A 16,686-nucleotide genomic window follows, 5' to 3' on the forward strand; every position below is an offset into this window, starting at 1 on the left:
ATTGCACAAGTTGATTGCAGGTATTTACTTCTAAAGTAGCGACAATGATTCACGTTTACATATACATAGTTTCAACGGTGTTGACAATATTAAAAAAAACATCCCATGGCTTTTTCCAAATACCTCGGTATACGGTATACCGCCCAAGCCTGTCATCCCGGATAGCTTTGGCTGTCCTGGTCTTTGTTGCACTCTCTATGCTAATCACCACACCAGGACCTACATCACTGTCTGCATGGTGAGGCATAGTGAAGTGCAGGCAGGGAAATAACAAACTGGACCCCCAAGAAGTTAGGGGATATCAGCAAGGTCCCTGGCATGACATACACAGTTCTGAAAGGTTGTGTTTAGTTTCTCTCACAGCGGGAGCTGTCCTCTTATTTGTCTAGAAGGGGTGTTCGTGTGTGTGATAATGTGTGTGTGATGTCTTCTACCTCGGGCTGATTGACGTTTATCATTTAAAGAGCAATTTGGGGGAAAAAGCAGACAATGGGACTGTCTGACTGGGCTGTCGTTGTTGAATCAGACAGATACAGGATATGACTACAAAAGTTGAATATCTCGTTGAATATCTCATTCCCAAATCATAGGCATTAATATGGAGTTGGTCCTCCCATTGCTGCTATTAACATCCTCCACTCTTCTGGGAAAGCTTTCCACTAGATGTTGGAACTTGCTTCAATTCAGCCACAATATCATTAGTGAGGTCAGGGGCTCGCAGTCGGCTTTCCGATTCATCCCAACGGTGTTCGATGAGGTTGAGATCAGGGCTCTGTGCAGGTCAGTGAAGTTTTTCCAGACTGATCTCAACAAACCATTTCTGTATGCTTTGTGCATGAGGGCATTGTCATGCTGAAACAGGAAAGGGCCTTCCCCAAACTGTTGCTACAATGTTGGACACACAGAATCGTCTAGAATGTCATTGTATGCTGTAGCATTAAGATTTCCCTTCACTGGAACTAAGGGGCCGAGACCGAACCATGAATACAGCCTCAGACCATTATTCCTCCTCCACCAAACTTTACAGTTCGCACAATGCATTGCGGCAGGTAGAATACACCTGGCATCCGCCAACCCCAGATTTGTCCGTTGGACTGCCAGATGGTGAAGCGTGATTCACCACTTCAGAGGTAGTGAGTGTTGCCACCGAGGACAGACAATTTTTACCCGCTATGTGCTTCAGCGGTCCTGTTCTGTGATCTTGTGTGGCCTACCACTTTGCGGCTGAGCCGTTGTTGCTCCTAGACATTTCCACCTCACAATAACAGCACTTACAGTTGACCGGTACAGCTCTAGCAGGGCAGAAATTTGATTAACTGACTTGTTGGAAAGGTGGCATCCAATGACGATGCCACATTGAAAATTACTGAGCTCTTCAGTAATGTCATTCTACTGCCAATATTTGTCTATGGAGATTGCATGGCTGTGTGCTCAGCAACAGGTGTGGATGAAATATCAGGGTTCCACTAATTGGAAAGGGTGTCCACATACTTTTGTATATATAGTGTAAATGTCATGATGTAAGTAGCCTCTGGTCTCAATTCAACACAATTATATTACACTTGTTTGGTACTCTAGTTATTCTGTAAAAACTGTGATAGCTAGTTTGTGATTACTCACTGTCGTTGATGTAAATGGGAGATTTACGTGAGAGGTTGAGTAACACAAACATATTTTAAGTTAGGGTTCAGCACAAGTGTAACTTTTGGTTGTTTATCTAGTTACTCTGTTTCTGTCCTGTAGGATCTTCTATGTATCTCATGACTCCCAGGACCTGAAGATCTTCAGCTACATCGCCAGAGATGGACAGAATAACATCTTCCGCTGTAATGTCTTCAAGTCCAAGAAGAAGGTGAGATAGACACACACTTTATCTCTCTTTCCTCTCTTGCATGATAATGTTTTACACAGTACCATTTACATGACTGAGCCATGTCCAGTCATGATTGCTAAAGGTAGCAAAGAAATTCACACTCCCTCTCCAGCTCTGTATTTTAATTTGTTTTAATTATTGGTTGGAATTGTGAAAAATAGCCAAATCAAATATGAAGTCAAATCCATTCGCCCTATCATATTGTTCACTGCAACTCAGCGGTCAGGGGGAAGTGGTCAGTGGGTTCGTGTTTCAGGATGGTGGTGTGGTCAGGAGGTGTCTATGCACTCGGCATTTGATGGCCTGAATACCACTGTGATGTCACCGATAACGTGCTCTGGAAGTTTATTCCATTAACGAACAGCAGTTTTAGGAAGTTTCTGTCCAGGGAGCGTGTTCTAGTGACTAGTTGGGTGAGAGCATGGTCTGGCATGGCTGTGCATAGGCAGATAGTGTGGCGTCTGTTACACGGTGGGTGGAGCATAGTGGGACAGTGGTGTTGGTACATTTTGTACGGGGCTATAGCAGCAGCCCTGTACAACCCTCTCACACGCTCCCTCCCCCTATCAACTATGCCGCACACACACACACACACACACACACACACACACACACAAAGTCTTAGTCCTGGGAGATCGGGGAGTGAAATACACTGACATTCACTTGGGCAGCTCTGGCCCGAGGCCATTGAGATGGAAAGCACTTTTCCTGAGCGCGTGTGTAGGTGTGTGTGTGTGTGTGTGTATGTGTGTGTTCGTGTGTGTGTATGTGTGCGCACATGCGTGCCTGCCTGCGTACTTGTGTAAGAGAGAGGGAGAGAGAGAGCGAAAGTGTGTGTTCTAATCCACAGTCACTCTAGCATGGAGAGACACAAAGCAATGTGCATTGGAGGGTGTCTGTAATAAAGTGCTGTAGGCCGATGGCTGTACTGTACCAAAACACCACCTGCATGTATTAAACAGTATCCTGACATATTAAAACCTCCCAGTACACGCACACTACATACCTCTACCCAGCCACGCTAACAGCTATGCTGTAACGAGTCATAGAACCATTATGTGTGTAAGAGAGAGACAGAGTGAATAGGGAGTACTTTTGGTTTCAAGCTGAAGTTAAAGTTATTTGTCTCTTTTAAAGGAATTCACAGATGTACAGTGAACAAAGCCACACGCCACAAGTCAAACTTAATGATGGTGTTGGAGTTGTACTTGGTCATGCAATCATGAGTGAACCGGGAGTACAGGAGGGGACTGAGCACGAACCCCTGAGGGGTTCGTGCTTTGTTACTTTTTATTCTTTAGTGTTCAGTTTAATAAACTTAAATTGACACTTACCACGCTGCACATTGGTCCGACCTCTTCCTTCTCGTCAGAAGAAGAGGAGAATCGTTACACTACATAGATAGTGTGGTCTACAGCTTATCATGAGATACTCTACATCAGGCTAGCAAAATGTTGAGACTTCCTTAGATATCATCCACCAACTATTGTTTACAAATATGCATAGGCCCCCATCCTATGTCTTACCAGAGGCTGATGTTCTGTCTTGCTGGTAGATTGTATAACCCACCAGCTGTATGTTCTTAACGTCATTCAGCCACGACTCTGTGAAACATAAGATATTACCATTTTTAATGTCCCGTTGGATATTCGTGCTTTCAGTTCGTCCCATTTATTTTCCAGTGATTCAACATTAGCTAGCAGAATAGAAGACAAAATTAGATTAGCCACTCGTCTCCTGATCCTCATAAGGCATCCTGATCTCTTTCCGCGAAATCTATGTTTCATTTTCCAGCGAATCACAGGGATTTGGGCCTGGTCAGGTGTCTGTAGTATATCCCTCGCGTTCGACTCATTGAAGAAGAACTCCTCATCCAATTTGAGGTGAGTAATCCCAGTTCTTATGTCCAGATGCTCTTTTCAGTCATAAGAGACGGCAGCAGCAACATATTTTACAAAGAAAGTTACAAACAACACGAAAAAACAAACAAAATAGCGTGGTTGGTTAAGAGCCGATAAGACGACAGCCCTCACCTCTGACGCCATTATCATGTGGTGGTAAATAGCCAGATACGAGAAATATAGATGAAAACTCTCTTGGTAAATAGTGTGGTCTATAGCTTATCATGAGATACTCTACCTCAGGTAAGCAAAACCTCAAGACTTCCTTAAAATTAGATATAGTGCACCAGTTGTTATTTACAAATAGACACAGACCGCCACACCTTGTCTTACCAGAGGCAGCTGTTCTATCCTGCCAATGGACCGAAAACCCAGCCAGCTTTATGTTATTCATGTAGTCATTCAGCCATGACTCGGTGAAACATAAGATATTACAGTTTTTAATGTCCCTTTGGTAGAATAGTCTTGATCGGAGCTCATACATTTTGTTGTCCAATTGTTACGAATCCCTTTTGGCCCTACAGTCTAGGGGAGATGGTAACGAGACCCGTAACATAACTCATGCAAATTATAATATTGAAAAAGTAAAAGTGAGAACGAAATAACCACAGACAACTAAATTACTGTCAAACACATGGTTTATTGGAAAACACACGGTAAATGGCGGGAGCAGGAAAAAGGGGCTGAGCTGGACCCAAGGAAAGAAACAATAAGCATCCAAAACACCCCTAAGCTAGACTAGCCTATTTTAACAACAGCTAACTAACTAACCAAAAATACAGTGGGTGGTCCGCCCAGTTCTAACTGATGTATTTAACAAAGTTTACCTACGGGTAGTGTATGCCCATGGGTGACTTGTCTTGGTTCCCTCTTTTCCCACCAGCAAACAAACACCATAACCAAAAACAATACTCACAGGTGAGGACAAAGTGATATGGAGGTCCTCAAACAAAAGAGAGGCCAATACACAAAGAGCGAGTGAAACAGAGAGACCTACAGACATGGCATTTACAGAGAGATTGAGCTCCACAGCAAACAACTGACAGGGTTTTTAAACAAAGGGAAAGGAACGGTGATTGGGTAGGAAACAGGAGGTGTGTATTCTGATTGATGATTGGTGACTGATTGGGGAGTGATGATTTTCACCTGTGAGGGGAGAAGGAGAGAAAAGAAACACACACACAGGATACACACACAGGATACTTGTATCCGTAACACCAATGATTGCACGTTGGCTAATAGGACTGATGGTAGAGGGGGATTACTCACTTGCCTTCGGATCCTTACAAGGCACCCCGACCTACGTCCCCAATATCTCTGTCTCTAATTCATGTGAATGACGGGGATTTGGGCCTTGTCGCGTTTCTGAAGTAAATCCTTCGCATCTGACTCGTTAAATCATTTTTTTTTTGTCCAGTACGAGGTGAGTAATCACTGTCCTGATATCCAGAAGCTCTTTTCGGTCATAAGAGATGGTGGCAGAAACATTATGTACAAAATAAGTTACAAATAATGCAAACAAAAAACACACATAATAGCACAATTGGTTGGGAACCTGTAAAACAGCAGCCTTCTCTTCTGGCGCCATCCTGGTTTCATTATGGTTGTGTCTTCATCACACTGTAATTAACGAGGCTGTCTCCATCACAGACAGTTAATTGAAGGGGAGACCTGCAGGGAATACCCATTAGAGACCAGAGGCCTGGATCAAGGGGAGACTGCCGTGTGTGTGTGTGTGTGTGTGTGTGTGTGTGTGTGTGTGTGTGTGTGTGTGTGTGCGTGCGTGCGTGCGTGCGTGCGTGCGTGCGTGCGTGCGTGTGTGTGTGTGATATCCCTCCCATCAATTGCCTGTTGCCACTCTCTCTGCCAAGAGGTATAACTTTGGGCATCCATCACCCAAGAGACTGCGTGATGGATGTACTTGCACATCTATCACTCTAGTAGTAATGCTAAATTGTAATTATTTCGCCTCTATGGCCTATTTATTGCCTACCTCCCTTCTCTTCTACATTTGCACACACTGTACATAGATTTTTCTATTTTTCTTTTCTATTGTGTTATTGACTACGTTTATGTATAACTCAGTGTCGTTGTTTTTGTCGCACTGCTTTGCTTTATTTTGGCCAGGTCGCAGTTGTAAATGAGAACTTGTTCTCAACTGGCCTACCTGGTTAAATAAAGGTGAAATAAAAAAATAAAAAGACTGAGCCAGCGGTTGGCTAACACAGATTCTATTTGACCCCATGCAAATAACTCATCAATCTGTTTAAGTTCCAAATAAATTATGTGAGCCGACATTACTTATTAATTCATCCTCAAAGACTCATAGAACACAAGAAGATAATGAGGGCTGTGTCGTAACTCATTAACCTGGAGAACCATGGGAAAACAAGTTTTTATTGTTTCTATTTCCCAAATGAACTCAAAGAATATCAGAATATCGATTTTACAACAGCCACTAATTAACCAGTTGCCTCTAACAATCTTGTTCTGAATGTCGTATAGCCCGTAAATCTGCACAGACCTTGGTCCCACCAATTAATTCGTACCACACCAATCTTGAATATTTATTTACTAAAAAGCTAAAATGATGGTAAAAGATACACATAGACAAAACATATTATAGGCTATTGATTAGAACTTAGTATAACAGGCCAACACACTATGGCGCATGTTACCCACAATGGGAATTTCAAAAGACGGAGAGAAAAAAGAAAGTACACAAGAGAAATATACATTTGTCAGCTATGCTATTCTAACCCTAGCATTGCCCCAAACTGCCGCTCTTATGGGTGAGAATATAATGATGCAATTACGTGGGGATGTGTCACGCCCTGGTCTAAGTATTTTGTGTTTTCTTTATTATTTTGGTCAGGCCAGGGTGTGACATGGGTTTATGATGTGGTGTGTTTTGTCTTGGGGTTTTAGTAGGTATTAGGATTGTGGCTTAGTAGGGTTATCTAGAAATGTCTATGGTTGCCTGAAGTGGTTCTCAATCAGAGGCAGGTGTTTATCGTTGTCTCTGATTGGGAACCATATTTAGGCGGCCATATTCTTTGAGTGTTTCTTGGGTGATTGTTCCTGTCTCTGTGTTTGTTTGCACCAGATAGGCTCAGTCACTTTGGTTTTTCTTTTTTTCCTTGTTTTGGAAGAGAAGAGAATGAGCGCCATTCTCCTTGCGGAGATGGTGCAAAATACATCAACACGGTCGGTCCCTGGGATTGGGCTGGCCAACACGATTCGGTTTGCTTGGAAGGAAAAGGAGTTGGAGCCTTTAGGACGGGAAACCTTTGGAAGGATAATATTGATGGGGATTCTAAAGCTGACGGTGAAGAACGTGTTTTGTTTCCAAGGCAACTCGTTGGAGGGAGCATACGACGTGGCACTATATACAGAGGAGAAACACGATGATATCCTGAGAAGGGCAAGAGCAGTGGGAGGTGAGAGGCCGATGAGCCACTATGAAATAACAAGCCTGGCGAAGAACAACTTTAGGGTTGTAACTGTCAACATTTACAAGCCATACGTTAAGGACGAAGAGGTGAGGGCCTTTCTGGGGAGATACATGGATAACGTCTCCTCAGCAAGGCACCTCAAAGACTCCCTTGGGTTTTGGAATAGGAGGAGAGGCTTCCAGGCCCTCCTCAGGGAGGACCCAAAGGGACATGGTGGCTACCTCCATCCTCCTGCTATGTTCTCCCTTGGGGCTGACAGGGGGACGTTGTTTTATGCACGTCAGCCCCCATTTTGCAGGCGCTGTATGGCCTACGGACACATTTTCGCCTCGTGCAGCATGAGAAAATGCAGATTTTGTGGATCTGAGGATCACGAGGCGAGGGATTGTGACAAGCCTAAGACATGCCATGGGTGTGGCTCGTCAGCACACCTGTGGCGGGGGTGCACGGCCCGTCAGAGGTCATATGCGTCTGCGGCTGGGGGGGGAGCAGGAGCGGGGGATGGGGGAAGAAGAGGAGGAGAAGGAAGCACGCCTCATGACAAGAGTACAAGTCCAGGGGGGAAGGCCACAAGGAAGGAAGAGGAGCAATAAGCGGCGGATGGAAGAGAGAAGGAAACGGAAGGCACGGGAGTAGGAGAACCAGGAAAAGTGGCGGAAGAAGGCAACCGAGTGGAGGAGCATGAGAGAAAAGAAAGCGAGGGAGGAGTGGTGGAGACGGTGGAAGAGCAAGTGGACTGGGGGGAAAGTGACATGGTGGAAGAGATGAGGGGTATGGTGGAGGAGCTGGCGGGGGGGAGGGTGGTATCTCTCCACTGCCGCCATCACCAAAGAAGAGAATGAAGAGGAGGGTGCGATTGGCCGACAGTGAGGGGGAGGGGATGGCCAAGAGAGTGATGGGGGTGGGAGAAACCTCTGGGTTGCTGCTGGTTTCCCCAGGCTCTCAACTTCATTTGGGTGGGGACACACCTAACAAGACTCAGGACTGGGTACAGGAGGAGGTGGGGAGTTTTTTGTTTGGGGACTCAGCCTCCCCAATTTTTTTCCAAACCAGCTGCAACACTGGGGAGGGGGAGGATTGGGGGGGTAGACCCAGGGTGCAGGGCACCCCGGAGCCAAACACTATTCCTGCATCCTGGGATGGTGTGATGGAGGAAGAGGGGGTTGTCGGGATTACGGATGGTGTTCTCACCGGTGTTCTCACCGGTAGTTTTTTTTTCTGTCTGGGTTTAGAATTTGAGTGTATTACATGTTTTATTTTTTCATGGAGTCTAATTTTACTTTTGTTAGTTTAAATGTAAGGGGTTTAAGAGATATTGTTAAGAGGAGGGCGGTTTTTAGTTATTTGGAGGGTGTGGGATTTGATTTTTGTTTTTTACAGGAGGTTCACCTGAGGGATGGAGGGGATGTTAGTAGATTTAAAAGGGAGTGGGACAAGGGGGAGTCAGTTTGGGGTGTAGGGGGGGGTGCACTCATCGGGGGTAGGGATTTTGTGTGGGCACAGGGAGGTAAAAGTGGAGGATTCTTTTGTGGTAATGCAGGGGAGGGTTATAGGGGTGGATGTCACGATAAGGGATTGTAAATTTAGATTAGTGGTGGTGTATGGGCCACAGGTGGTGGCAGACAGGAGGGAGATGGTGGACTGTCTGACGCCCCTGTGTGTCACAAATAGGAAATTAGTGATAGGGAGGGATTTTAATACAGACTTAGGAAGAGGGGGGGATAGCAGTGCAGGCGCCATTGCCAGGCTAATGGCTTGCCATGGTCTGGTAGATGGTGGTATGCACACTACTCCGAAAATGGACGGTCCTACATGGCGTAACTCCAGGGGGGTTGAGCGGAGGCTCGATTATATTTTTGTACCCAGGTCTTTGGGTAAGTTGTCTGGGCGGCTGTTGCCTGTTTTCTTTTCGGATCCCGACGGGGTGCTCCTGCAGGTGGGGTCGCCAGTCTGCCTCTTTGGTAGGGGGTACTGGAAGCTAGATCGGGATGTGCTGGAGGAGCAGGCTTTTGTTGACGGGTTTTATGGTTCTTTAGGAGGCTTGAGGTCCTCCGGTCCATGTGCGAGGGGGTGTTAGAGTGGTGGGAATTAGTTAAGGTGAGGATTAGGGCTTTTATAATAGGGTATTGTAAGAGGAAAAAAAGGGAGGAGAGGAGGGAGGTGGATCGTATCCAAAGGTTAATTGAACTCGAATACGAGGCAGGCAACCTCGGCGTGTCGTTTGACTGGGAGAGATCCGCAACCCTAAAGGCGCAGCTCAGGGAGTTGCAGGAGCGGAAGGCTCGAGCTTTCCTGGAGCGTGCGCATAGTGGCTTTCTAGAACATAATGAGACATGTTCTGCTATGTTCTTTAAGTCGGTTAGGGCCAGACAGAGTAGGAAGGTAATAAATAATTTTTTATTAAAAAAAAAGTATAGGCTGTTTCGGTTTTCGTGTTACGTTTCTTGTTTTTTTATTGGTCGTGTTTATTCGTTATTAAACATGTATGAAAATTACCACGCTGCATTTTGGTCCGCCTCTCCTTCGATGGAAGAAAACCGTATCAGGATGATCTCCGAGGATTCTCTGCGTGGACCGTTCCGCTGTTCGATGATGCACTTCTCCTGCGCACCTCCCTGCTCGTCCTCCCGGTGTCAGTGTCCCTTTTGGCTTAGGAGTCTATTCCCTCACCCTTTTCTCTGGAAGGGGTCTTCTGAGGCCAGACAGCTCTGTAGCTCAAAGCTCACAGCATAGGATTTAAACCCTTTAGATACCACGATTCGATGGGAGATGGAGGCTAGGTGGTTCGACTTGAATTCACCCGATTTAAACACAGCTACTCATCCGTAGCTTGGGTAGAAAAGGATTCCTTTGTCCTCAAACTTGCGTTGCGTTCTGATTTCGTAGACTTTTTTTTAGACCTTGCTGCAGCTGGGGTCACTTAGTCCTGCTGTAAATTCTATACTCACAGGTTTTATACTCTTGGGTCAGAAGTGGGCGTAGTTTTAGACAACTAACTTAACATTTAATCTTCCCCAAAACATTCTCTTTGATTTGGATATTTTCCATACAACGTACAATGTATAAACATCAAACATATACTTCAAAACCCTTCACATTACAATGTTTTCGTAATAACATCATCTATTAACCTTTAATAACAGAACAAAAATGACATACATTTTCATATTCCATCCATCATCATGACCACCATTGTGGCTGATGAAAACCATTGTTCCAAAGTCCTTTTAGTTCATGTTTAATATTCTGAGGCTGGTTCTCCATAGTAACAGGACAAAGGAATTTGTCTGCGCCCTGAGATTTACCAGGGGCGTGAGGGGTCATAAAACCCTCCACATCTTCAAAACACTATATCTCTCTTCCTCTGTTGTGGTTGAGAGATAAGAGAGATAATCTGTAGGGTTGTGGTCTCCTGTAACCTGACCTGATCAGGACAGTCATGACAGTCCCCCTCTGGTAGGTTCAACATGGAATGATTCTGCATGTTGCAACCCACCATAAGAATGACCATCAGATGTCCTGGTTTGTGGATCATCATAGCAGCCCCCCCTCACCCCTTGGTGGTTCACCCTGGTAGGATTTCCGCAAGCTGCGGACCACCACCAGAATGGACCTGGGAGGTCCGGCAGCGGCTCTGTGTTCCGGCCCGTCGTCCGGTTATCCCGGCTAGTGGACCTTGGCAGTAACTTGGCATACGTTAATAACGCACAACACTCAATACATCATTACATCTCCTCCCCAGACAAGCGGCATTGGGCTCTACTGCTTCCTAAGTGTCAAAGGAAATGAAACGAAAAATAATGTAATAAAAACATAATAGTATACAAAATATGCCTACCACACCAACCTGTTTGAGATCGAGCTACTTTTTTCAACATACTGTTAAAAATCGCGCAACATTTCAACGTCCTGCTACTCATGCCAGGAATATAGTATATGCATATGATTAGTATGTGTGCATAGAAAACACTCTGAAGTTTCTAGAACTGGTTCAATTGTGTCTGTGACTATAACAGAACGAGTTCCGTGGTCAAAATTGCCAGAAAACCTGGTCACTTTATTGACGGAGAAAAAATCAATCCGCCAGTCTATGTATTGTCTAAGGCTTGTCATAAATGATGGAACAGTGCATGCAATTCCTACAGATTCCACACGATGTCGCTAGTGTTGTGATTACCAATGACCTTTATCCTTGGTTAGGATAGTCAATTGCACATCCGGTCTTCAAGTGCGCAACTGAAAAAAATGTCCGTGGGGGACTGGACGTCGTTTTCTTTACTTCTAGTTATTGAATACAGATCGCTCCATGATCAATTTGATCGTTTATTAACGTTTACTAATACCTAAACTTGGATTACAGAAGTAGGTTGAAGTGTTTTGTTTTGTTGGGCCCCCTAAGGGGGTTTCAGGATCTATTGCCAACTTTCCAAAAATCGCAATTGCTTCTGTCCCATGGGTGATCCTAGTATAAGACCTCATTAGGTCTTCCATTGCACGTGTGCGCATGTGTACGCAGTAGGTGCACACGCCAAGGGAAATAAGACCAAGGATCATGGTAACAGTCAGGATACTGTCCGGCACCGTCCAAGAGCGGGCGACAGACCAATCTTTCGGTCTGTAGTCAGTCGGATCAACTAAAAGTGCCTCATCCCATACACTAAGATCGACAGTCATGGGTCCCTCGTACTGGATTTAGTGTTGAATGGCTTGTGGTAACTCAAGGGAACGTTTAGCGAAAGCGTCCGGCATTTCAAACTCTGTGTATATCCTGTCGTCGGGAAGTTGGTATAGAGAGCGAAGTCGTCTATGTGAATAATCGCCCCCCTGGTACCTTAACAAAAGCAATCTGGTTGGGGAGGTTCAATTGGGTGATGGAGTCATGGCGTTCGTAAGTCATAGTGGCGGACGCGAACGGGGTGTTGACCAACCATCGGTTCCCTACCACCTCCACTTGTATGGTCGGGGCTCCATCCCTGGCTGTTAGTTTGGCTCTACAGCGTTCTTCGCTGGTGATAGCTTTAATACCACAAAGATGCTCAGTGTTATCCCTGACAAACGGTTTGCTAGGACAGTGGTAGTGGACATCTTTAGTTAGAGTACACATTAACAGGTTAGGGGTGAGATAGAAATCTGAGTTGTTTTCCTGGTACGCAATCTTTACGTGGGTACTGTCGCGCCAAATCCTACATTGAGAACTGTTTTCAATCTGTTGATATTCTCCAGTTCAACAACCGGCAGCGTCAGTAGAAATCCCACTTCATTAAGATCAACATCAACGTGTATTGGGATGGCCGACCCCAGACTGTAGAACATGTGACTGTGATGGCCTTATCGTGGTTGAAGTAGCTGAGGTCAATATGTTGTGCACCATTGAGAGGGGCACTAGATATGAGGGGATTCTATTCATGGCCAAGTGGTCCATAGAAGAGCTAACTTCACAGAGAAAATCCTCCAGTAACAGTCGAACCAATGGTTCATGACCTCTACTAGCTTTCCTACAGAGAGGAGAGTTTTGTTCAAGAGAGTAGCGTGTGTGTTGACCACCAGAATAGTGTCCTGGAGAGACTTTCCTACATGTTGCAACCTGAGGGCATGTGCCTTCATCTGCTGCTGGATAAGTGACATCTCTTCAGTAATCTCCCTAACAAGTTATTCGTTTTTGTAAACAAACAATGTTTTGACAACTATTTTTCTGGTTTTCTTATTTTGAAACAGTACAGCGCAGGACGATATCAATAGTGTCAACAGATGTATATCTGGTAGCTGGGAAGCAAATAAGAAATGTTATGTGCAACGTACTGAACTCCTGGAATGGATCAGCTGAGGGTACTTAAGAATTTTCTTAGTACCTCTGACTTTGCTAGGTTTTTATCTATTCGGTGCTGGCTAGCACCGATTCTATTCCCATGGGGGGAGTGTACAACTTGATTTGGTTCCGGTGGACCCACTTTAATGTGCCGTTTTGTCGACCTTTGCTGATTATGATCTGGTAAGCTACAGGTGATAGCTTCACCACAATCTTGTGTGGCCCCGTCCAGAGGGGCAGGAACTTTATGGCGACGGCCGCGGGTTTGGTGTATATGTAGTACCACACCTTATCCCCGACCTTGAACACCTGGTGTGAGGCCTTCTTGTCGTAATAGGTCTTGTCACCTTCTGCACTTCTTTCCAACTGTCCTTGAGCATACGCAAAGGTAGTCTGGAGATGGTTCCGCAGGTCGGTTACTTATTGATGAGCCGTGTAGGCGGTGGCTGCGGCGACATCTCCCGGTTGCTACAGGGGATGAAGTGGAAGCGTCATTTGCCGGCCCGTCATCATCTCGAAGGGTGTTATTCCTGTAGACCTGTTGCGTGTGGCTCTGATCGCCATCAGTACTGATGGGAGTTTGAGGTCCCAATCTTTGTGGTTGGCTGCCACATATTTCCTCAAGATTCTGACGATTGTTTGGTTGCTACTTGCTACCCTGTCCGAGCTCCTAGGGTGGTATGTGATGTGGAGTTTAGCTTTGACTCCCAGAAGCCTCAACAGTTCGGTCATTGCAGCTGCCGAAAAGTGGGTTCCTCTGTCACTACGGTTTCTCCTGGCAGGCCGAAACAACTGAAAACGTGGTTTAGCAAAAGAACGGCCGTGGTTTCCGCTGTGTCATTGGTCGCCGGCAAGCACTCCACCCACTTTTTGAATGTGCAAGTCACTGTGAGGAGATACTTGTTGCCTCTGGCTGACCTGGCAACTGGGCCGACCCAGTCGATCTGGATCAAGCTCCAGGGGTGAGACACGCCCTTGCGTTGCAGGGTTGCTCTGTCAATTAAATCGATCCCAATCAGCATCTGTTCAATTTCGATGCTAGTCACATACATGGGGTGGATCAGTGATTCGCTTTCGAAGTTGATTTTAAGTAGGAGACGTTTGGATAGGAGCTCGGTAGCTCGAGTGAAACATTGAAGATTCGTATCGCATTGTCCCGTTTTCAACCAATTTTTTGCAGGGTCCACTGCCCTTTTTAGTTCATCCAGCAAGGTTTCAGATATGAGGGAAATTGTCGAACCCAAATCTATCAGAGCGTGACAGGTAAAACAGTCCTCCAGGACTGTTCTAAGGTATGACCTGTTCAAGTTGGTTTTACTCGTCATATCCCCAACAAAATGGAGCGGGTTGGGAGAACGGAGCGGTTTGTCGATTTCCAAGACAGATAAGTCACCGACAAGACCCAGTGGGTCCTCTATCGGAATGGGAGAGGAATCATTTGTTGCAAAGCTGCTTATCTTGTGCATCTCCACATCCGTATCCAAGTCTGTAGACAAAACCTGCGGGATTGTGTCTAGAATGAGTGGTTCCTGGACAGGGATTTGAGTGGGGGCGGGGGTAATGGAAATGTTTGCATCCTCTGGAATTGCATGAGTTTCGGCGGACTTGGTTTCCAACGATTTTACGCCTAGTCATGATGACTTATCCTTGTCATCCTTCTCAAATTTCTTACGATGCAGTACATCTCTATTCAGAGCTTCTAGATAATTTCGGTTAGCGTTTAGATCATTGTTGAGCACTTTGTTGCCCTTGTTACACTTGTTACCCTTAGGTCCTGACCCTTTGTGAGAGTTAGGCGCAGGGGATATCGGCTAGGTTGATCTCTACGGGACCTGTTAGATCGGGGACGTTCATCGTAGTTATTGTTACAGCGGTGGTTGTCGGGGTGGTGGTTACGTGTTAGCCACCCCCTTTGATCGTCATCTTTTACCCCACATGTCCCCGATGCAGCACCTTCCAATTCGAGTGATGGTTCCAGCCTAAGCTCGAAAGTCGAGGTGTCCGGACTCTTAGCCCGGCTTGCTTTTGATGCCTCAAAAGCGGTGCTTGCAAGTTCTCGGAGCTTCGAGATTGGCCACCCAACGTGGGCAGTAGGGCCCAAGTAGTTAATGAAGTTGGGAGACATGTTTGATATGAGCAGTTGTTTAAATGGTAATAGATCTTTCATTCCGGTTTCAGTGAGCATACCAAAGTAAGCTGAACGAAGCCGGTGATAGTAGGCTTGTGGATGTTCATTTTGAGCTTGTCTGATATTGTTAGCCAACGAGCTATCGTGTTTGCGAGTCGCAGAACTACTGAATTATATTTTCAAAACCGTGGCAAGTTTAGCATAGTCGTTTTGCACGTGTTGCTCTTGTAGACGGATGAACCTTTTCAACCATTTCAAATCTTTTCAGTCTCCTGAGGGGGAAAAGGTGTTGTCGTGCCCTCTTCGTGGCTGTCTTGGTGTGTTTGGACCATGATAGTTTGTTTGTGATGTGGACACCAAGGAACTTGAAAATCTCAACCCGCTCCACTACAGCCCCGCCAATGTTAATAGGGGCCTGTTCGGATGCCTTTTCCTGTAGTCCACGATCATCTCCTTTGTCTTGCTCACATTGAGGGACAGGTTGTTTTCCTGGCACCATAGTGCCAGGTTTCTGACCTCCTCCACATAGGCTGTCTCGTCGTTGTCGGTAATCAGGCCTACCACAGTTGTGTCGTTAGCAAACTTAATGTTGCAGTCGTGTTTGGCCATGCAGTCGCGGGTGAACAGGGAGTAAAGGAGGGGACTAAGCACGCACCACTGAGGGGTCCCAGTGTTGAGGATCAGCATGGCAGACATGTTGTTGCCTACTCTTAACACCTGGGGGGGCCCGTCAGGAAGTCCAGGATCCAGTTGCAGAGGGAGATGTTTAGTCCCAGAGTCCTTAGCTTTGTGATGCTTTGTGGGCACTTTGGTGTTGAACGCTGAGCTGTAGCCAATGAACAGAATTCTCACATAGGTGAGTATGGGAATGGGAATTTTCCAGAATGGGAATGAGAATTGTCCAGATGGGAAAGTTCAGTGTGAAGTGCGATTGAGATTGCGTCATCTGTGGATCTATTGGGGCGGTATGCGAATTGGAGTGGGTCTAGGGTATCCAGAATGATGCCGTTGATGTGTGCAATGACAAGCCTTTCAAAGCACTTCAAGGCTACCAAAGTGAATGCTACACAGTGGTAATCATATAGGAAGGTTACTTTCGCTTCCTTGGGCACAGGGAATATGGTGGTCTGCTTGAAACATGTAGGTATTGCAGACTCTGTCAAAGAGGTTGAAAATGTCAGTGAAGACACTTGCAAGTTGCTCTGCGCATGATTTGAGTACATGTCCTGGTACTCCGTCTGGCCCGCGGCATTATGAATGTTGACGTGTTTATACAGTTGGAAGTTTACATACACAGTTTTTCAAACACTCCACAAATTTTTGGTTAATAAACTATAGTTTTGGCAAGTCGGTTAGGACATCTACTTTGTGCATGACACAAATCATTTTTCCAAAAATTGTTTACAGAGAGATTATTTCACTTATAATTCACTGTATAACAATTCCAGTGGGTAAGACGTTTACATACACGAAGTTGACTGTGCCTTTTAACAGCTTGGAACATTCCAGAAAATTATGTCATA

The 16,686-nt window shown here is 45.6% G+C and overlaps 1 protein-coding gene across 1 annotated transcript in view; it reads left to right on the forward strand.

Annotated features, from left to right (window-relative positions):
- The window catches only part of LOC135556283 (carboxyl-terminal PDZ ligand of neuronal nitric oxide synthase protein-like), a 232,936-nt gene that overhangs the window by 131,879 nt on the left and 84,371 nt on the right, over positions 1–16,686 (forward strand). Inside the window, exon 5 of the mRNA XM_064989358.1 lies at positions 1,744–1,852. Within this exon, the coding sequence (XP_064845430.1) occupies positions 1,744–1,852 (109 nt within the window). The remainder of the gene's footprint in view (positions 1–1,743; positions 1,853–16,686) is intronic.

This window comes from Oncorhynchus masou, chromosome 15, assembly GCF_036934945.1.
Source record: "Oncorhynchus masou masou isolate Uvic2021 chromosome 15, UVic_Omas_1.1, whole genome shotgun sequence".
Classification (NCBI taxonomy): domain Eukaryota; kingdom Metazoa; phylum Chordata; class Actinopteri; order Salmoniformes; family Salmonidae; genus Oncorhynchus; species Oncorhynchus masou.